This window comes from Lynx canadensis, chromosome B3 (assembly GCF_007474595.2).
Source record: "Lynx canadensis isolate LIC74 chromosome B3, mLynCan4.pri.v2, whole genome shotgun sequence".
In the NCBI taxonomy this organism is placed as follows: domain Eukaryota; kingdom Metazoa; phylum Chordata; class Mammalia; order Carnivora; family Felidae; genus Lynx; species Lynx canadensis.
Genome location: NC_044308.2, coordinates 53,324,095 through 53,346,976, shown reverse-complemented (window position 1 = coordinate 53,346,976; position 22,882 = coordinate 53,324,095). Strand labels below are relative to the sequence as shown.

Below are 22,882 nucleotides of genomic sequence, written 5' to 3'. Positions count from 1 at the left end.
AATATCTTAGCTAATTTTTCTAGATAACTTGCTGAAGCTTCTACATTAGCACCTGCTGCCTTCACCTTGAACTTTTATGTTATGGAGACAGCTTCTTTCCTTAAATCTCATGACCCAACCTTTGCCAATATCAATTTTTTTTTTTTCCTGCAGCTTCCTCACCTCTCGTAGCCGTCATAGTGTTGAAGAGAATTAGGGCCTTGCTCTGAATTAGGCTTTGCTTATAGGAGTGTTGTGGTTGATTTGGTCTTAGGCTTTGCTTATAGGAGTGTTGTGGTTGATATGGTCTTCTGCCCAGACCACTAAACAACAGTAAGGCTGTTTCACATTCTTATTATTTGTATATTCACTGAACTAAGACTTCAAAATTTTTTGAAGAGTTCCTTTGCATTTTCAACTTGGCTTTTTGATGTAAGGCCTAGCTTTTGGCCTAACTCAGCTTTTGATATGCCTTCCTCATTAAGCTTAATTGTGTATAGCTTTTGATTTAAAGTGATAGAAACGTGACTCTTCCTTTCACTTGAACATGTAAGAGGCCATTGCAGGGTTATTTATTCATTGATCTAATTTTGGTATTGTGTCTTGGGGAAAAGGAGAGGGAGAGAGATGGGGGAACAGCTGGTCCATAGAGCAGTCAGAACATCCACAACATTTACTAAGTTACATAGGTGTGGTTCGTGGCACCAGAAAACAATTAAAATAGTAACATCAAAGGTCAGTGGTCACAAATCACCATAATAAATATAATAATAATAAAAAGTTTGTGAAGTATTTATAACAATTACCTAAATGTGACACAGAGACATGAAGTGAGCAGATGCTGTTGGAGGAATGGCACTAATAGCCTTGTTTGATTCACGGTTGCCAAAAACCTTTAATGTTTAAAAAACACAGTATCTGTGAAGTGAAATAAAGCGAAGTGCAGTAAAACAAGTTATGCCTGTAATCAGTCTGTTCACATTTTCTGTTCTCCTGAGTGAGTCTTAGAAGATTGGATGCTTCGAGGAATTTATCCTTTTTTCCTAGGTTGCCCAATTTGTTGGCATATAAGCTTTCATAATCTTTTTTTTAAGTTTGTTTATTTATTTTGAGAGTGAGAGAGAAAACAACATGGGCAGGGGGAGGGGCAGAGAGAAAGTGAGAGAGAGAATTCCAAGCAGGCTCCTTGCTGCCAACACACGGAACCCAACATATGGGGCTTGATCTCATGAACTGCGAGATCACGACCTGAGCTGAAATCAAAGAGTTGGATGCTTAACCAGCTAAGCCATGCAGACTCTCCATAATTTTCCATAATCTTCTGTAATCTTTTGTATTTCTGTGGGGTCAAGTTGTTATTTCCTCTCCTTCATTTCTGATTTTGTTTATTTGAGTCCATTCTTGTTTTCTTGATGAGTCTGACTAAAGGTTTATCAGTTTTATTCATATCTTCAAAAAACCTGCTCTTGATTTCATTGATCTTTTCTATTATTCTTTTACTATTTCATTTATTTCTGATCTGTTTCCTTCCTTCTGCTGGTTTTGAGCTTTGTTCTAGCTTATTTAGGTGTAAGGTTAGATGTTTTTTTATTTGAGATTTTTCTTGTTTTTTGATGTGGGCCTATATCACTGTAAACTTCCCTCTTGGAACTGTTTTTGCTGCATCCCAAAGATTTTGGACCATTGTGTTTTCATGTTCATTTGTTTCCATTTATTTTTTAATTTCCTCTTTGATTTCCTGGTTGATCGATTTGTTGTTTAGTTGCTCTATGTTTGTGTTCTTTCCAGATTTTTTTCTTGTAAATTGATTTCTAGTTTCATACTGTTACAGTTGGAAAAGATGCTTGATATAATTTCAGTCTTCCTAAATGTATTAAGACTTGTTTTGTGGCCTAACATGTGATCTGTCCTGGAGAAGATTTCGTGTACACTTGAAAAGAATATGTATTCTGTTGTTTTGAAATGGAATGTACTGTCTATGTCTGTTAGATCAATGTGATCTAATGTGTCCTTCAAAGCTACTATTTCCCTTGTTTATTTTCTGTCTGGATAATCTATCCATTCATGTAAGTATGGTTCAAGCCCCCTACTATCATTGTATTATGATCAATTTCTTCCTTTATGTCTTGTTAATATTTGCTCTACGTATTCAGGATGGGTGAATAATATAATATAAATATATATGATATAAATAAAGATAAAATAAATAGGATGGGTGCATAGATATTTATAATTGTATCCTCTCATTAGGTTGATCCCTTTATCATCATATAATGCCCTTCCTTGTCTCTGTCTTTGTTTTAAAGTCTATTTTGTCTGATAAAACTATTGCTATCCCAGCTTTTTTTTTTATCCCTTCACTTTTTTTTTTTTCCCCTATCCGTTCACTTTTCATCTGTATTTGTCTTTAGGTCTAAAGTCTCTTGTAGGGAGCATATAGATGATTCTTATTTATTTATTTTTATTCATTCTGGCACACTGTGTATTTGATTGGAGCACTTAGTGCATTCATATTCAAAGTAATTATTGATAGGTATGTGCTTCTTGCCATTTTACGTTTTTCTGATAGTTTATGTAGCTCTTTTCTGTTTCTTTGTTCTTCTTTTGCTATCTTCCCTTGTTATTTGATGACTTTCTCTAACGTTTGTTTGGATTCCTTTCTCTATTTTTTGTGTATCTAGTACAATTTTTTGGGTTTTGTACCATTAGGTTCATATATAACACCTTAAATATATAGCAGTCACACACATTTTCTATTTCTGACACATTTTCCATTTTTATTTTTATATTTCTCTAACAATTGTAAACATACTTGAATTTACTACTTCCATCTTAATCTTCATAGTAGCTTTAGAATTGGTTGATCCCCTACCTTTACTATATTTGTTTTTACCAGTAAGATTTTTTCTTGTAAAATTTTACTTCTAGTTATGGCCTTTTCTTTTCCAGTTAATGAAGTCCCTTTAACCTTCTATGTAAGCCTACTTTAGTGATAATGAACTCCTTTAACTTTTATCTGGGAAACTCTTTATCTTTCCTTTAATTCTGAATGATAACCTTAGTAGGTAGAGTATTATTGGTTGTAGGCTTTTCCTTTCAGCAATTTGAATATATCGTGCAATTTGAATATATTCAATTCAGCAATTTGAATATATCCCTTCTGGCCTTCAGTTTCTGCTGAAAGATCAGCTGATAGCCTTATAGGGTTTCCCTTATAGGTGACTTTTTGCTTCTTTAAAAATTCCCTTTATCTTTAACCTTTGACATGTTAATTATTATGTTTTGGTGCACACCTCTTTGTTTCATCTTGTTTTGGGTTCTCTGCTTCCTGGACCTGGATTGTCTGTTTTCTTCTCTAGGTTAAGAAAGTATTGGGAGAGGGGAAAGTGGGTGATGGGCATTGAGGAAGGGCATCTGTTGGGATGAGCACTGGGTGTTGTATGGAAAACAATTTGACAATAAATTATATTTAATGTAAAAAAATAAAAATTAAAAAAAATTTTTTTAAAAAGTATTGTTATATTTTTTCAAATAAGTTTTCTTCCCCTTCTCCTTCTGGTATCCCCATAATGCAAATATTAGTACACTTGATGTTGTCGCAGTCATACCTTAAACTACCCTTTTTTGTTTAAAATATTTTTCTGTTGTTCAACTTGATTTCTACTACTCTGTCTTCCAGATCACTCATCTGTTCTTTTGTATCTTTTAATCTGCTGTTATTCCTTCTAGTATATTTTTCATTTCAGTTATTTTATTCTTCAGCTCTGAGTTGTTCTTTCTTATATTTTCGACCTCTTTATTAAAGTTCTTGTATGTTCATCCATTCTTCCAAGTTTAGTGAACATCATTATGACCATTACTTTGAACTCTTTATCAGATAGATTGCTTATCTCTGTTTCTTTTAATGAAGTTTCATTTTGCTCTTTTGAACATTTACCTCTGCCTCCTCATTTTGTTTGACTCTCTGTGTTTCTGTGTATTCTGATGCATCTCCCAGTTTTGAAGGAGTGGCCTTATGTAGAAGGTACCCTGTGGGGCCAAGATGCACAGTCTCCTCTGGGTCATCAGAAGCAGGCACTTCAGGGGTATCTCCTATGGGCTGTGTGTGCCCTGGTGTGAATGGCTCAGAGGCCTGATCACAATTGTTTAGAACTAACACCTTCCCCATCCCCAGCAGAACTTCTTGGGGGAGTGGGGGACTGCTGTCGTGGCTTAGGCTGCCCACCAGGTGTGGCTGAGCCTGAACTGCCTTGGATGGGTACCTGGCAAAGTATGTGTATTGGGCAGGGCTGATCCATAGGAGATCACCAGGTGGGGTGAATGGTGGCACATGGAGAGTATCAGAAGTGGTGCCTACCAGCATTTCTATTCCTGGAGAAAGTCCCTTTAGATCCCTGCCCCTCCTGCACATACCCTAAAATTAGTTAATAAGTTTTCTTCACATATGGCCCCGGTGCTTTTCAAACTGTCGCCTCTCTGTTGGGTCTGAAAACAAGTGAATTGGTGGCTGGCCCTTTAAGAGCAGGGTCTCTGTGTCCTGTAGCTCTCTGGCTCTCCTGGAGATAAGCCCAATTGATTTTCATAGCCAGACATTGTGGGGGCTCATCCTTCCTATACAGGCCCCTTGGGTAAGGGTGCCTAATGTGGGACTTAAACCCCTCGATCCTCAGGGAGGACCTCTACATTTGTGATTATTCCTGCCATTTGTATATTGCTGCACAATGTATGTGGCTACTGGCTAGACTGTGTCTCTGCCCCTCCTACCTCTCTGAATGTGGCTTTTTATTTATATTTTTAGTTGTGAAAGAGCTGTTTCACTAGTATTCAGGTCATTCTCAGAGAGTTTGTCTATATTTAGTTGTAATTTGGTGTGTCTGTGGAAGGAGGTGAGCTCAAGATCTTTCTACTCCACCATCTTGATCTCCTCTGCAGCAGGCATGTTTTAACAATAGTTACTTAAATGATTTTAAATAACCAGTGTATTACAATAAAAATGCAGCTTTTTTTCTCTACATTTTACTCAAAGGAAGGTAAACTAATTCTCCCTTATTGTTTTTCCAAAAGATTTTTTATAGCATTTATTTTTATTTTTTTCGTATATATTTCAAGTGTTTCATATTTGAAATGGATGTCATTTGATTTGTACAATAGGCTATGAATAGAAAACTTAATCTTTTTTTATATCAAATGAGATGGTTTATTTCTTCATTTTTTTTTAAAGGTCTTCTACTTTTAATATTTTGGACTAAATCTTAAGACTGAACAGTATGTGATTAATTTTTCTTAACATAAATTTAAGAAATTGAAAAAAAAAGCGTATGTTATTGTACTTCCTTTAAACTTAATCAACATGTTATTTGAACCATAATCCTTTTGTGACTGAGATATGTGCGATTTGTCTAACATATTCTGAGGATTTTCTATGTGAAAGACAACATGAAGGTTTACAGATATGATTAAGCTGTGAATTCTGTTTGATGTTTAGAAGGAGAAAGTTGTACAAAATTAGACAAAGTATAAGGCAGAATATAATTGCTCACCAGAGCACAGAGCAAGGAGAGAAATTTTGACAGGGTATCAGAGAGATCTTCATAGAGAGGCAGTATTTTTATCTGGGCTATGAGTTCAATAGGATTTGAGGATGAAAGAGACAAGTAGATTTTGTGACTAAAGGAACAAAGCATGCTCTGGAACCAGTGAGTAGTTTTGACGTGCTTGGACACAGCTCTCTGTTGGAGACAGGCAAATGTGAGAGTAGATAAGATTGGAAAGATGGGCAAGAGTCATCAAGAGATACTTGGATCAAATTGGAATTTTATCCTGTAGGCACAAGGAAAATTAAAGAATTTTAAAGGTGAAAGTAACATGATCATAGTTATGGTTTTAAAATTAGGGGGGAAATGGATCAAGTTGTTAAAATGTAGATGGAAACTTATTTTGGTTCCTTTCCATGGAACTTTGATTATCCTTATCCTTGTAGTGGTTCTTCACACTTCATTCTCAAATGTAGAAAAAAGACAATAGATTTTTAAAGTAAAGAGGTAAAAAGAGAAGTGAGGAGCAAAGGTATGATTTTTTTCTTCACTAAAATCTTCCTATGGTATTATTTTCTAGTTGCAAAACATATAATTCATTTTGTAAGAATACCATGCAAGTTGTTATTGGCAGATATTCTTATTAGTTGTTATACTTGTTTCAGTAAATTTTACTCTTAAAAGAAATGATGTTAGGGTCATTTCTAACAATTTTGTAGAATTAATATGCTATTAAATTGAGGTAATAAACATTTAACACACTAATTCAGGAATTTAGATAGTTTATTAAACTCAATTTGTATTTAGTAACAACTGTTGTGAAAACTGTTACGGAATATTTTATTCATTCCTTCAACAGCATATTTATTTACTGTCTATCAGGCACAGTCTTTACCCTCCTGGAGCTTATATCTTAGGAGGGAAGAAAGATTTTAAACAAGTTCCACTAATTGGAAACAGTGTAGAGGATGGGGCGCCTGGGTGGCTTGTCGGTTAAGCATCCGACTTCGTCTCAGGTCATGATCTCACAGTCTGTGGGTTCGAGCCCCACATCGGGCTCTGTGCTGACAGCTCAGAGCCTGGAGCCTGCTTCCGATTCTGTGTCTCCCTCTCTCTCTGGCCCTCCTCTGCCCATGTTCTGTCTCTCTCTGTCGCAAAAATAAATAAAAACATTAAAAAAAATTAAAAAAAAAAAGGAAACAGTGTAGAGGAGATGTTGGCATGGACTTGGTTGGTGCTGATGGAGAGGGACAGAGGAAGAAAATCATCAGACTGCATAAGGGGAGGGGAGGACATATAGAACTCAGCTTTCTGGTTTGAGTTATGTTTGGATAGTGGTTACATCCATGAGATAAGGACAGTGTTAGTAGGGGGAATAGCATGTATTCAGTTTTGGCCATACTTGGTTTGTGGTGTATATGTGAGACGCTGACATGGAGATACTGAATAGGCAATTGGTTATGTGGAAATGGAACTTTAGGTATGTTTTAGGTGAACTCTTCCATTTCCATATACAGAACATATACAGAATATCATGGTGTATTGAAAGTATGGAGTCAAGTAGGAAGTAAGTGCCAAGTGCCTTTTGAGAAATCTTGACATAGGGTAATGTTATCAATAGATGTTCTGGCAAATGTTGTCTCCACAAAGGTGATGGTTCTTTTATAACAACTTGATTTCAAAAACTGAGGTTACATTCCTGGATTTTGGCAAAAATACTCTTGGCTCTGTTTTTGTTAATATAGGTTGATCGTACTAAAAAACCAGCAGTCAAATTGCCTGAAGATCATAGAATAAAATCTGAAAATAAAGATCACGAGCAACAGTCTTCTCAGGATGGAAAAGTTGTTCCTGATCGCTCCACAAAGCCAGTATTTCCCCCTCCAACTGCCATGTTAACAGATGAAGAAAAAGCTCGTATTCATGCAGAAACTGCTCTTCTAATGGAGAAAAACAAACAAGAAAAAGAACTTCGAGAAAAGCAGCAAGAAGAACAGAAAGAGAAACTGAGGAGAGAAGAACAAGAACAAAAAGTCAGAAAGAAACAAGAAACTGAAGAAAGTGAAATCACCGAGAAACAACAAAAAGCAAAAGAAGAAATGGAAAGGAGAGAAAGTGAACAGGCCAAGAAAGAAGATAAGGAAACCTCAGCAAAGAGGGGCAGAGAAGTAACAGGAATAAAAAGACAAAGTAAAAGTGAACATGAAACTACTGATGCTAAGAAATCTGCAGAAGATAGGGGTAAAAGGTGTCCCACCCCAGAACTGCAGAAAAAGTCAGTGGGAGATGGACCCCATGCCTCTGTGGCAGGAGATTCAAATTCAGGCAAGGTAAGCAGAAACAAACAGTACAAATTGCCAAGTAAGGGAAATAAAATGTTATATGTAAGAAGATGATACCACTAGCATTCTATAGATAAGGGCAGACCTTTTAAGTAATTTTCTAGTGGGTGATAGATTTATACTGATCTATCTACATTTACTCACCTACTCTTTTGGTTGGCTGGAAATGGAATTGCTTTTTTTGTCTATGAAATGCAATATGTGTTAGCAATTGAGATAACTAACTACATACTTCATTTTTATATGTGATATATGATCATCAGAAGACTAGAATGAAATATAATCTTCCTCTCAGTATAGAGGAGTTGGGTGCCAAATATGTATATGGTAGAGTTTGTATTTGTTTCATATATGTCCAAAATCAGTAATATCTAAATGGCCCAACATTTATCTTTGTGTATAAAGATTTTTTTGGTTACATCTTTGTCCTTTTGTTTATTGCTTCATCTGATCAGTAATATTGGCAATAATCCCATTAATGTTGCTTTTTTTTCTGCCCTTGGCTATTCCCCAAAATTGATTCCCATAATTTTGAGGAAAATTTTTTGTTGTTATTCTTTTTTAACCTAATAATATCATATGTGCTTTTTATTTTTTTCCTCTATTATACAATTAACAATGCCTTTCCCTTTTGAACAATAAGTTTTTATAATAGCAGGAACAGTTATAGTCCTTTTTATATGCACGTAAATAGAAATAACGTTCTTGGTAGTGTAGAAAATGACTTTGGATGGAAGACAAAATACTATATCTTTACAGAATGTCTACCTTTATGACTTTTGAAGCAGCAGTTCAGGCATATGGCAAAAATAACAATTTATATTAATGGCACACTTCTTCAAGGAACACTTAATCTAGTAACCTTAACTACCAAAAATACAACTCTCATATAAAAAACCTTCTAAACACCTAAAGTTAGGGAAATGAAGCTCATGTACTAAAATGTTCTCACTTTATTTATGGGAGACTCAGAATTGCTGAGCTCTTCCAATTTTAATATTATTCATTAAATATTACTCAGTAGTAGTTACTATACGCCAAGGATTTTTCATACGTTATCTTATCCTTCTAATGATAAGCCCATGAGATATTTAATTTACAAATAAAATTGAAACTTGGAGGTTAAATAATTTGTCTAAGGGCCCATATTCAGTGAGATTCCAAAGCTACTTCCTTTCTGTCTTGCTTCACTTAGAGATAGGCAGTCATAAAGAACTGAAAGCATTCATATTTCTGGGGTTATTTACTATATAGGTGCCAAATAGCCCTGCAAATCTAAGTAGCCCCAAGAATATCACATTAGTTTTTGACATTTCCTGTGATATATAACACATTGAAAACAAGATTGTATTTATTATATGGTCCTTTTAAAAGTAGGTAACATATATAATTTATTCTAAATAAATTTTATTAAATTATCACAAAGATTTAGAAGTTTTTACTTTACTGTAATTTTTAAATGAACTATAAAATTAAAGTGAAAAAATTTTAAGTTTATTTATTTTTGAGAGAGAGAGAGCAGGGGAGGGGCAGAGAGGTGGCAGGGGAAGAGAGAGGATCCCAAGGATCCACTGACAGTGCAGAGCCTGACGTGGGGCTCAAACTCAAACCGTGAGATCATGTACTGAGCTGAAATCAAGAGTCAGAAGCTTAACCAACTTAGCCACCCAGGTGTACCAAAGTGAATTTTTAAGGAACTCATGATAGGTTCCAAGAGGATATAAAATAGGTTTTGTACTTTTGAGTATTGTGTATGAAACTCCTGTTATCTCTTCATTCTCTTCAGGGTGTTCATTTTGGGAGAACATGACTACTTCGAAGGTAACATCATATGAGATTAAAATAAAAGGATAGTGTTCAAAAGAGGCTATGGTGACTATACACTGATGACCAGCATCATGTATTAGGAATCAGTGCTTGCTTCCCAATCCACTGTGATTTACAGCCCACCCCCATTGATTCATCAGTTTCTTTTCTTCTTTACCGTTAGTGTCAGGAAATTCCACATAGGCTCTATCACCTTTAATTAAAAATATCTATACTTTGAGGGGCACCTGGGTGGCTCAGTCGGTTAAGAGACCAACTTTGACTCAGGTCATGATCTCATGGTTTGTGGGTTTGAGCCCCGTGTCAGGCTCTGTGCTGACAGCCCAGATCCTGGAGCTGCTTTGGATTCTGTGTCTCCCTCTCTCTCTGCCTCTCCCCTGGTTGTGCTCAGTTTCTCTCTCTCTCAAAAATAAGTAAACGTTAAAAAATCTATATATATATAAAAATATCTATACTTTGACAATAAAATTGAATAAACTTTGGGCGCCTGGGTAGCTCAGTCAGTTAAGTGTCTGACTCTTGATTTCAGCTCAGGTCTTGATCTCAGGGTTGTGAGTTCAGGCCCCGCAGTGGGCTCTGTGTTGGGTGTGGATTCTACTCTTAAAAAAAAATTTTTTTTCTAAGAAACTTTCAGAAGTGTCATTTTTTTTCTTCTTTTATATTTCAGTCAGATGGATTTACTTGTATTAGCTAGTGGTTGATGGGTAAGTTTTTATGGGAGGAAAGTTAAAGTTTTCTTTCACTTCTAAAATTTTAATAATTTTTACAGCCTGTTAAGATTAAAGGACAACCAGAAAGTGGAATTCTAAAGACTGGAACTTTTAGAGAGAATACAGAAGACATTGAAAGAAACAAAGTGAGTAGTAGTTCATTGGGTGGGGGGAAAACATGGATTATAACCACATGGCTGTCTTTACCATATTGTCATCCTCCATCTTAAGATCTACTTTCTGAGGAAATCTTTGCTATCTTTTATAGCTGTTTTTTGTTTATTTTTACATATTGATCCATTTATATACTAAAGGGAATGAATAGATGTGGGGCACCTGGGTGGCTCAGTCGGTTAAGCGTCTGACTCTGTTTCGGCTCAGGTCATGATCTAATGGTTTCGTGAGTTCGAGTTCCGCATTGGGCTCTGTGCTAACAGTGTGGAGCCTGGTTGATATTTTCTCTCTCTCTCTCTCTCTCTCTCTCTCTTTTTCTTTCTTTCTCTACTCCTCCCCCGGTCATGCTGTCTCTGTTTCTCCCAAAATAAATAAATAAAACTTAAAAAAATTATTTTTAAATTTTAAAAAAAGGGAATAGATGTTTGTCTTCCTATTTAAAGTACAACAGTGTATTCTCATTTTATGAAATTAGAAAATAAATTAGAAATACCTAGGCCTTACTATATGATCCAGCAATTCTACTTCTAGGTATATACCCACAAGAATTGAAAGCAGGACCTTACACACCTATGTTCATAGCAGTATTATTCACATAGCCAACTAGCCAAGAAATGTAAGCAACCCAAATATCCATGACAGATGAATGTATAAACAAATGTGATATATACATACAATGGTGTATTATTTAGCCTTTTTTTTTTTTTAATTTGTTTTTTTTCAACGTTTATTTATTTTTGGGACAGAGAGAGACAGAGCATGAACGGGGGAGGGGCAGAGAGAGAGGGAGACACAGAATCGGAAACAGGCTCCAGGCTCTGAGCCATCAGCCCAGAGCCTGACGCGGGGCTCGAACTCACGGATCGCGAGATCGTGACCTGGCTGAAGTCGGACGCTTAACCGACTGCGCCACCCAGGCGCCCCTATTTAGCCTTTTTAAAAAGGAAGGAAATTCTGACACATGCTACAACGTGGATGAATCTTCAGGCCATTTTGCAAGTGAAATAAGCCAGTCACAAAGAGACAAATACTGTATGATTCCATTTATATAAGGTGGTTGCCAAGTAGATGGAAGTGAGTTGTTTAAATGGGTGCAGAGTTTTGAGTTTTGCAAGATGAAGAAAGTTCTTGAAATTGGTTCCACAACACCGAGAATATACTTAATGCCACTAACCCTATACACTTAAAAATGGTTAAAATGACAAATCTTATTTTGTGTTACTTTATCACAATTTTTGAAATATTTAGGTCTTATATAAGACACCTTTGCTTTTGTTTTTATTTAAGAGTTTTATTGAGGTAATATTTGCATACCATAAAATTCACGCATTTTTAATGTACAGCTTAGTGGTTTCAGTTCAAAGGTGTGAAGCAAGTATTTACTCAATCCATTTTAGAACATTTTCATCATACCAGAAAGATCTCAGTGCCCAATTATAGTCACTCTCTGTCCTTACCCTAAGGCCACAAGCAACCATGATCTACTCTGTCTTCATAGTTAGGTCTCTTCTGGACATACCAGATAAATGGAATCGTGGGTGTGTGTTGGTGTGTGTGTGTGTGTACATACATATGGTCTCTTGCATTTGGCTTTTAACTAGTATAATTTTTTGAGATCCATCCATGTATCTGTAGTTTATTCCTTTGTATTTACTGAATAGGATTCCCTCATGTGGGTATACTACATTTTATTCATTCACCAGTTAATGGATATTTGGATTGCTTCTGCTTCTTTTGGGCTATTATGAATAATGCTGTTGTGAGCATTTGTACATAAGTCTTTGTGTGCAGATATGTTTCATTTCTTTTGGGTTGATACCTAGCAGTGGAAATGTCTTTGTGTTTTTTGTTTTTTGTTTTTTAAAGAAACTTAAAAAACCATCATCATTATAGGCTTGTGCATATACACATTCCTCTTCCCCTTGCTGTGGCAGTATTTGGACTTTGAGACAACATACAGAGTTACTCATTTTTAAACTTCATTTAAAAAATATTAAGGGCAGCCAACACAGGTTTTTTGGTTTTTTGATACAAGTAGCTTAAGTTTGTGTATGGCAAAATTTAATTGATTTTTTTTTTTTTTTTTAAACCAGGCTCGAGAACCTTTGACAAGAGCACGAAGTGAAGAAATGGGGAGGATCGTACCAGGACTGCCTTCAGGCTGGGCCAAGGTAAAACTCAAAATTAGCACATAAATAAATAACATGGTCATGTGTTCTTTTTTATAAAGCTTTTTTTGTTTATTCTGTGTCTTCTCTAATGCAGAGTCAATTCTGTTTCTTCATGGTGGAGGACATAGCCCATTCCCCTAATTATAGCAGGATTGGATTTCTCAGTATAGCCAATCTGAGATGCTGGCTACCATATATGAACATTTCTGGCCTTTGTCATTTAGAAGCAGTGTATTATTCTAATACCTAAAGTTCTTTGGAAGTTTAATCACAGAAGTGATTACGACCATCTTACTCAAATTATTGTAATCCGAAAGTAAACTTAGCAATAGAATACCCTTGAGTGATTTTCTTTAGTTTGTAATGGTCATTGTTTTTTGACCTGTTTTGTTTTTGTTTTTGTTTCTTTTTTATCTAAGTTTCTTGACCCAATCACTGGAACTTTTCGTTATTATCATTCACCCACCAACACTGTTCATATGTATCCACCGGAAATGGCTCCTTCATCTGCACCTCCTGCCACCCCTCCAACTCATAAAGCCAAGCCACAGATCCCTACTGAGCGGGATAGGGAACCGTCCAAACTGAAGCGTTCCTACTCCTCCCCAGATATAACCCAGGCCATTCAAGAGGAAGAGAAGAGGAAGCCAACAGTAACTCCAACAGTTAATCGGGAAAATAAGTAAGTTTATCCTAACTCTTAGAACTAGAATAATCCGCTATATTTGAAAAGTTCTACTCTAAACATTTCAGCTTATTAAGATCAGGAAGTCAGAAATTTCTGAGGGTGGCTGTTCTAGCCATTGTTATGTAGCACAGAGGAAAAGTGAATGGATTAAATTCCTTGGTTCTTATCCCAAGTGCTAACTTAAATTTATCAGGAAGGTTATCATAATCCGTATTAATGTAGGTATAAAAGAATATATATTATTATATTTTAGGGCAGCATGATATAGACTACCTAGAAGTTTTTCATAAATCTCCATGGTCCCTAAATCTCTCTTTGAGGACCATAATCTGTAGGACTGTTGAGTTTGTTTTGTTGCAGCTCTCAAATTCCAAACTTTTTTTTTTTAACTCAGCCAAATACTGCGGGAGTAAACTTAAATAGTGTTAAAATAACAAGTATTGTGGTATCAGTTCCTAATCCTTATTCTGTTCCCTTTTTTTTTCATTGCATTTCTGCTATTCTCTTTATAAGTAGTTATCAGTAGGTTCAATTAAGTTTCCCAAATCAATATCTCTGTTTAGATGTTTTCCTGGTGTGATCCCTCTAATGCTCCTGGTTTATGATTGATAGGATTGTGAGGAGATAATTATCAAATCTGCTTATTGTAATCTTTACTTTTTGGGGCAGGGGGATAGATGGAAATATAAATAAATGGGTTTATGTTAGGACTGACTATTAAAACTGGTAAAATTTAATTCTTTTTTGAATCATCATTGGGGATTGTTTTTGTTTTGGTTTTAAAGATTTTTTTTGAGAGAGAGGGAACATGACCATATGCATACAAGTTGGGGAGAGGCAGAGAGAGAATCCTAAACAGGCTCCACACTGTCAGCACAGAGCCTGACGTGCAGCTCAATCCCACAAACTGAGATCATGACCTGAGCCAAAACCAAGAGTTGGACCTTAACCGAATGAGCCACCTGGGCGCCCCTCATTTTAAATTTAAATAGCCACCTGGGGCTAGTGTCTACCACATTTGTCAGCATATCTCTACACTTCAGGTAATAGTACCCAAATAATCCCTGCCTCTTTTGAGATTATTCCACTGTAAGATATTCTTTATTCTTTGTTTGGCGTCCTGGTTGAGTTCAACATTTGGTAATGCTGAACTTCCTAGGATTACTTAAAGGAATTTGAAAGAGCCTTCTCTACTAGAAGTCTCTGCCTGTTGATGAGAATCCAGGGACTCTATCTCCGGGTGTAAGAACAATAGACGCCCCCCATAAGAGGTTAAGGTTCTGTTTCATGGGAGGGTCACAAAATACAACCAGTGTTACCTAAGATAGTAAGTGTCCTGTAAGACCCAGTACCTTTTGGCTTATTAACTCTTTCCAAGATTACTGTGTACTGTGATACCAATGGTGGAGTTTACTGCCATTTGTAATATGAACCTTAATTTTAGATGCCATGCATTTTAAGACATTATGTACACTTTTTCTTCCTCAGGCCAACGTGCTACCCTAAAGCTGAGATCACAAGGCTTTCTGCTTCTCAGATTCGGAACCTCAATCCTGTTTTTGGAGGATCTGGACCAGCTCTCACTGGACTTCGTAATTTAGGAAATACTTGCTATATGAACTCAATACTGCAGTGCCTATGTAATGCTCCACATTTGGCCGATTATTTCAACCGAAACTGTTACCAGGACGATATTAACAGGTAAAGAAATTTCATACTTTTTGCAATATAATATTAGAAGGACGATCTAACTACACTTTCTTACCACCCAGCTCCAGAGAGAAGTCAAATTAGGAAGGGGGGAAAATATCTTTAAGAAAAATGTGAGAGTGCTCGCTTTGGCAGCACATATACTAAAATTGGAACAATACAGAGAATCATGGCCCCTGTGCAAAGATATGTGAGAAAAGCCCCCTCTAATTGGTAAAGGACAGATAGGCAAAGGCAGAACCTCATATAAACTGGAGCCTGTTGAGGAGAAGGAGACAGTACAGGATTTGCAGCCCAAAAGAAGCAAGTTGGCGAGGTATAATCAAAGTAAGAATCAGATGAATATTTGGTAATAAACCTGTGATTAAATAAACATTTTAGTGTTGGATTACAGATACGAAGAGTTTAATGTTGACCTCAAGAACCTGCTGTACCTTGACCTTTTAAAACTTCCTTTATTGCTGTTTTCTAATTTTATTTGCAAAGGTCAAATTTGTTGGGGCATAAAGGTGAAGTGGCTGAAGAGTTTGGCATAATTATGAAAGCCCTGTGGACAGGACAGTACAGGTATATCAGTCCAAAAGACTTTAAAATCACCATTGGGAAGATCAATGACCAGTTTGCAGGATATAGCCAGCAAGATTCACAAGAACTGCTTCTGTTCCTAATGGATGGACTCCATGAAGATCTAAATAAAGTAAGAAATTTGATTTTTCTAAGTTGTAAAGGCTCTTTAAGGTTGCTCAACACTGTGATCATTTTTATAGCAATTTAAAATTATAGTTGAGGCGCCCAGGTGGCTCAGTCAATTGAGCATCTGACTCTTGGTTTTGGCTCAGGTCATGATCTCATGGTCGTGAGTTCAAGCCCCGCATTGGGCTCTGCGCTGACAGTGCAGAGCCTGCTTGGGATTCTGTTTCTGCCCCTCCCCTGCTTGCTCTCTCCGTCTCTCTCTCTCTGTCTCAGTCTCTCTCTCTCCCTCAAAAAGTAAATTAAAAAAAATTAAAATTAAAAAGTAAATTTAAAAAACTAAAAATTAAATTAAAATAAAAAAAATTAAAAATAGAATTATCTTATGATCCAGTAATTCCAATACTGTGTCTTTACTCAAAGAAAATGAAAACACTAATTCAAAATGATATATGCACTTCTATGTTGATTGCAGCATTATTTATAATAGCCAAGGTATGGAGGCAACCCAAATGTCCATCCATGGGTGAATGGATTTTTAAAAATGCGGTACACACACACACACACACACACACACTAGAATGTGTGACACACTAGAATGTCACTCAGCCAGGGCGCCTGAGTGGCCCAGTCAGTTAAGCATTGACTCTTGGTTTCAGCTTAGGTCATGATCTCACAGCCGTTAGATCGAGCCCTATGTCAGGCTCTGCACCAGGCGTGGAGGCTGCTTAAAATTCTCTCTTCCTCTTCCCTTCTCCCTGCCTTGAGTGCACGTGTGCTCCCCCTCTCAAAAATTAAATTAGTAACATGTTAAAAAAAATAAAATTATAGTTGGTGATTGTTCAGTAGTAGTTTATTCAAATCTAGTGACTTTGTACTAAGGTCAGAAACTATGAAACAAATATATCTGATATGTCTAATATTTGAAAAGAAGTATATACAATTTTTTTATATTTGCTTACTAAAATGGTAGGTTGTGAGAAATTGTAAATGTTGAAATAGTTGTTAGAGATACTCTGTGACCACATGTATGTGAAAGTGAAATCATAAATATTTTTTTTAAGTTTATTCATTTATTTTGAGAGAGAGAGAGCATGCACATGTGCTTGAGTGGGAGAGAGGCAGAGAAAGAGGAAGAGAATCCCAAGCAGGCTCCACACTGTAGCACAGAGCCCCACACAGAGCCTGACGTGGGGCTCACGAACCATGAGATCATGACCTGAGCCGAAGTCAGTTGTTTAACTGAGCCACCCAGGTGCCCCAAACATAAATTTTACAAAAGATTAGCTGTAGAGAGCTTGAACATCTTTATTATTGTATATTTATATATTTTGTATATGTTTTATCAGTTTTATAGTTTTTTCTAAAATAAGAATTACCTCATGTAACCAAAGGATTCATGTGAAAAGTTGAGACATGTATGTCTCTAATACCTTTGGGATCCCTGTTACCGTTGAACATACATACATACACACGGACATACATGTGTATGTATAAATACGTGTTTTGTGTGGATATATGTGTGAATATATATAGGATATGTGTATATCCATCCACAAGCCTAGGACAACAGCTTGCAGCGGTGTATGGGATGTCTTCTCTTTTCAAAACCAGAATTTCAACTTAAAAACAGTTAATAAAATATACTTTTATTTAAAGTTTTTATTTGAATTGCAGTTAACATTCATTGTAATATTAGTTTCAGGTGTACAGTAAAGTGATTCAGTATTTCCATACGTCACTCATTTAACACCCAGTGACAAGTCCACTCCTTAATCCCCATCACCTAAAAAAAAATGTATTTTATTAATTTCTGTTTAGTAAAATAAGTCATACCCTTCTGATAAAGTGGGATTTTGGGGGAGGATTTTTGGCTGGAATTTTTTTTTTTTTTTTTTTACCTCTGAATGAGATTAGAACTCCTTTATGAAAGAAACCAGAAATGTTTCTAAATCTGCAAAGTGTATTCAATATATTCTTTTAGTTTTCTATTTAAATGACGATTTTGAGATATTGATATAAATTTTAATATTATTTCCAGGCTGATAATCGGAAGAGACATAAAGAAGAAAATAATGATCACCTTGATGACTTTAAAGCTGCAGAGCATGCTTGGCAGAAACATAAGCAGCTCAATGAATCTATTATTGTTGCACTTTTTCAGGGTCAGTTCAAATCCACAGTACAGTGCCTCACCTGTCACAAAAAGTCTAGGACATTTGAGGCCTTCATGTATTTGTCTCTACCATTAGCTTCTACAAGTAAATGTACATTACAGGTAAGTTTGAGAGAAAATGATTTGCTGAATAAATGCTGTTTCTATGCATACAAAGATGGACTTTATTCAGCAGAGTCTGTACTTTGCCCCTATAAATGTTTTGTAGGTAAAACTCCTACATAAATTTTGTTTTAATTATGTTTATGTGTATTAGAAAATTTAAAAAAAAATTTAAATTACTCTTTCAGAATTCAGTGCACCTGGCTGGCTCAGTTGGTTAAGCGTCCAACTCTTGATTTCAGCTCAGGTTATGATCTCACAGTTTGTGATTTTGAGCCCCGTGTCAGGCTCTGTGCTGACACTGTGGAGTCTGCTTGGGATTCTCTCTCTCCCTCTCTCTGTCCCCTCACCCACTTGCACACTCTCTCTCCAAATAAATTAACTTACAAAATTTAAAAAACATTTTAGGGCACGTGGATGGCTCAGTCAGTTAAGCATCTGACTTCAGCTCAGGTCTTGATCTTGCAGTTCATGAGTTCAAGCTCTGCATCAGACTATGTGCTGACTGCGTAGAGCCTGCTTGGGATTCTCTCTCCCTCTCTCTCTCTCTGCCCTTCCCCCACTCACACTTCCTCTCTCTCAAAATAAATAAACTTAAAAAAAAATTTTTAAATACTTTTCAGAATCGATAAATGTTTTTAAAGTTTGTTTTTTGAAGAAATAAAACTTCTATTTTAGAAGTTAATTTGAAAATTGCATATTGACTTTAATTAGATTCCCTTTTTATAAGAATTTGCTCTATGTGGAGATCAGATAAATAGCCTGTTTTCTACCCAGTAACAGTGTGATTTAGCTAGCTTGTTGATACCTTTAGTGTTAGCTCCCTTGAGAATGTCATTTCTTCCAGTAAGACTTCCTGAGGCACCAGGCAGAGGTGGCTCCTGTGTGCATTCAGGATGCACAGTCCTGCTTCCCTCTGTCAGGGGCAGCACCCACCAATCCCTGCACTGATTACTGTTGGCTCTCCCCTCTGGGCTCCCCACTAGGTCGTAAACTTTATGACAGAACTATTTTCTGCTAGTTACCTGTTGTGTCCTTTCATACCTGGCAGAATAACTTACTGAATTAGATGCTCAATGATACTGTGTTGAAGAAACGAATTAGTGAGTAACTACTACTTGTTTTTGCCTCCAGGACTGCCTTAGATTATTTTCCAAAGAAGAAAAGCTCACAGACAACAACAGGTTTTACTGCAGTCATTGCAGAACTCGACGGGACTCTCTAAAAAAGATAGAGATCTGGAAGTTGCCACCTGTGCTTTTAGTGCATCTGAAACGGTAAAAGGAACATATTTTTCTGCAGTTTAGATGAAGGAAGTCTTAAGTTGTACTTCATTCTAAGTCATTTTGTTGCATTGCCTGCTAAGGATGTATTACAAAGGAAGATTATCTGGTTAGGGAAACAAGGCAGAAATGAGGAGACTCCAGTTCCTTACTTTAGTGTTTGCCAGAACAGCAAAATGACAACACGGTGCTTTCAGGTCATTTCATCTTTTAAAAATTAGTGAAATTTATTGCATTTCAAATATAAAATTTTACATCATAAAAAATCCACGTGAAAATGTATAAAATCACACAACATAACTCTAATACAAATGATAAGTCAATAAAATTTATTGTAAACTAAGAAAAGATTTAATCCTGTGCTGAAAATGAGAATGCAGTTTTAGAGAAGATGTTAAGGATGCCATTGCTGGGTGCAGATATTTTTGTCCACATTTTTCTAGCCTGTGAAAAAGGTCTGGCCCTATAATAGATGGGATAATAGCAAGAGAGTTGTAAAATCTGTCCCAGATGTTGTCTTTTGATTCTTTTATCTTTATGGAATCCATTCATGGAGTGATAACTATGAATCATTATTTTGAAAAACTTTTTAAAAGGAGGTTTCATCTTTTTATTGAGAGCTGTAATTTTTGTCTCAAACGAAGCATTTCTATTTTAATTATTTGTTTCATTTTGTATTATTGGAAATTCTTAGGCAATTACTTTTGTTTCTATATTGACGTGTTCAAATTCCTCACGTAAATTTTCTACCAGAAGCTTGTTCCATCAGTTTTTCTCTTCTTGAGGATTGTGGAGGTACAGATAAACATTCTATAAATGATTACACATATGTTAAGGTTTCTAGTGCTGTGTATTAATTCTTTGGAGAATACAGGTATCTAAAAATATAAATGGTTCAGAATTCAGTTTTTGAAAACTAATTCTGAAATAATCTTATCGCACCAACCAAAGTACCAGTATTTTGGTGTTTAAAGGAGTAGAGTATGTCAGGATAATGGAATGCCATTACAATTCTCCCCTGCTATCCAAAAGTAGAGTGTTCCTGTGAAATCTTTCATAAGCCAAAATGGTGTAAAGCAAAGAAGCAGTTATCATTAATTTATATAGAAAATCTTTCAGTATTCCCAGACCCCCAAAATAACCTTCTCTTAGACTTTTCTAATACCTTAGGACACATCTTGCTTAACAGATGCACAAAACAGATCAAGATAAAACACAGGTACGGGCAGACAATTCAAAGCTGTGGCAGCTTGACCCTGAGTATTCTGGGAAGGAGCATGGTGATGCCACTTTATCTACTCGGCAGGGTGCCTGCTGCCTCCAGCAGCCTACTGCAAACAAACGCTGCCCAGTGCTGCTTTCCCCTTTTCACCTATTTTCTTAAAAGCAGAAACCTTCTTTGGATTTCTTTTAGGGAGCTAAAACAGGTAACTCATGGAAGTCTTGTAAAAATGAAGTGGTGTAACACAGCTTTTGAAAAGCAGGGGATACCTGTGTAGTCTGTGTGCTTATGATTTCCAGCTTCAGTTTCCCCAAAAGTACAGTCTTAACAGCTAGAGCAGCTCTCCTTAGTCTTTCCTCTGTACTCGTAGGGTAGTTAGCATTATAAACGTGGGTCTTCATAACTTTTTACCTTTGCAGAAGACTCATCGAACAGTTGTCGCTGGCCTAGGGGTCAAGGGACCCAGGTGTGGCTCTGTCTCCACCACCTTAGCTGTTTGAGGGCAGGTCATTTCATATCTGCTCATACCTTCGTTTTCTCATTTGTAAAGTGGAAATGAAGCCAAATGTCTTTCCAGGTCCCTCCACCATTGAAATTCTGAGTGTGTTTGAAATGGATTTTCTGGTCTCAGCTACAAATCTAGAACATTAATGAATGAATTCAAGTCTTTCCAGTGTTTGTGGTCTCTCAGTTTAATTGCTATCCTGTTTCACTCTACAGTTTTTCCTACGATGGCAGGTGGAAGCAGAAACTACAGACCTCTGTGGATTTCCCATTAGAGAATCTTGACTTGTCACAGTATGTTATTGGTCCAAAGAACAATTTGAAGAAATATAATTTGTTTTCTGTTTCAGTAAGTATCTTGTTGGAACTAAATCCTTTCTCTTTTTCTAAGCAAACTATAAAAATAAGAGTTTCATGTGGTTCCTTAACCTCATAGGAAAATAACATAAAGCTTTGAAGTATTTAAAATATGACAATAATTTCAGTTTGAACTGATTTTCTATCTTGTTTGGCACAGAATCACTATGGTGGGCTGGATGGAGGCCACTACACTGCCTATTGTAAAAATGCAGCAAGACAGCGGTGGTTTAAATTTGATGATCATGAAGTTTCTGATATCTCTGTTTCTTCTGTGAAGTCTTCGGCAGCTTATATCCTCTTTTATACTTCATTGGGACCACGAGCAACTGATGTAGCCACATAAGGAGAAGTAGGTTCTAACCTAGTTATCTTTTAAGAAGCTGAGCAACACAACTCTTGACATGCTTATAAAGATACTGGATAAATACAGCTGGCCATTTAGAGGAATTCTAAGACCGTGGGAGCTGTGTTACTATCACCATATACTTTAGGTCAGTGCCATTATCGAAAAACTGACTAATAACATTTAACGAGTATTGCAGTTAAGCACTCCTTACAGGTACCATTTATTTCAAAACCTTTATAGTTTGCTCCAAAGTTAAAATAATTAGCTAAGCATTATTCTTCTCCTGGTCTAAAAACCATTATATCCTTTCTTTTCCTTTTCACTGTTATGGCCTTTTCACATTTCTAAATCCCAGCTTGATCTATGAATACTCTAGAATGATGTAAAGCAGATAGGAATGTATGTGTATATATTTATTGCACACTTGCACATCAAATCAATGTACATAGTATAATAACGTGGTCCTTGTGTGAAGCCTAGAACTCAGAGGACTGTTTGTTTTTCCTTTTTCTTTTGGCCTATTCTGAGTAACTGCAGTGCTTTCTTAGGGAAATGACAGGGCAAAGCTATTTTTTTGTTGGCTTTGGGCTGTATTTGTGCACTAAATCTTTATTCTAAAAAATAAATGGAAACTTTTCTTTAATTTTTTAAAATGAGAATTTTCATTTACACCTACATTAAAATCTTAATGAGAAAAATAATTTAAAACCCTGTAAATGTTCTGTCTTTATTTTTTTATCAAACAATTTTATATACACACACACTTTATCCTACTATGTGACTTAAAATTTAGTTCACTTATCCTGTTGTATTAGGACTTGATTTTACTCTTCCTTCAACTTGACCCAGAACTGCATAAAGCACTTATTTAGAATTCTCAAGAGTTGGGAATCAGGATTAAAATTAAAAGGGATAGGGATCAGGAATGACTACAGAATAAACTGCATTAAGAACCACATCTTTGCAAAGTGATGTATTAAAAGAGAGGAGCTGAGAATGTATTAGTTACCTCACAGACTCAGGTGCTATAGATGAAGTCAGTAAAAACTCCCCATATAAAAATA

The 22,882-nt window shown here is 36.2% G+C and overlaps 1 protein-coding gene and 1 pseudogene across 1 annotated transcript in view; both read left to right on the top strand.

The window, feature by feature from the left end:
- The window catches only part of USP8 (ubiquitin specific peptidase 8), a 77,686-nt gene extending 55,157 nt beyond the window's left edge, over positions 1-22,529 (top strand). Inside the window, exons 11-20 of the mRNA XM_030318205.2 lie at positions 7,259-7,843; positions 10,452-10,538; positions 12,660-12,737; positions 13,157-13,419; positions 14,914-15,126; positions 15,622-15,832; positions 17,867-18,103; positions 19,238-19,380; positions 21,329-21,461; positions 21,630-22,529. Of these exons, the coding sequence (XP_030174065.1) occupies positions 7,259-7,843; positions 10,452-10,538; positions 12,660-12,737; positions 13,157-13,419; positions 14,914-15,126; positions 15,622-15,832; positions 17,867-18,103; positions 19,238-19,380; positions 21,329-21,461; positions 21,630-21,815 (2,136 nt within the window). The 3' untranslated portion in view covers positions 21,816-22,529. The remainder of the gene's footprint in view (positions 1-7,258; positions 7,844-10,451; positions 10,539-12,659; positions 12,738-13,156; positions 13,420-14,913; positions 15,127-15,621; positions 15,833-17,866; positions 18,104-19,237; positions 19,381-21,328; positions 21,462-21,629) is intronic.
- LOC115517371 lies at positions 15,255-15,347 on the top strand (annotated as a pseudogene).
- Positions 22,530-22,882: the final 353 nt, after the last annotated feature.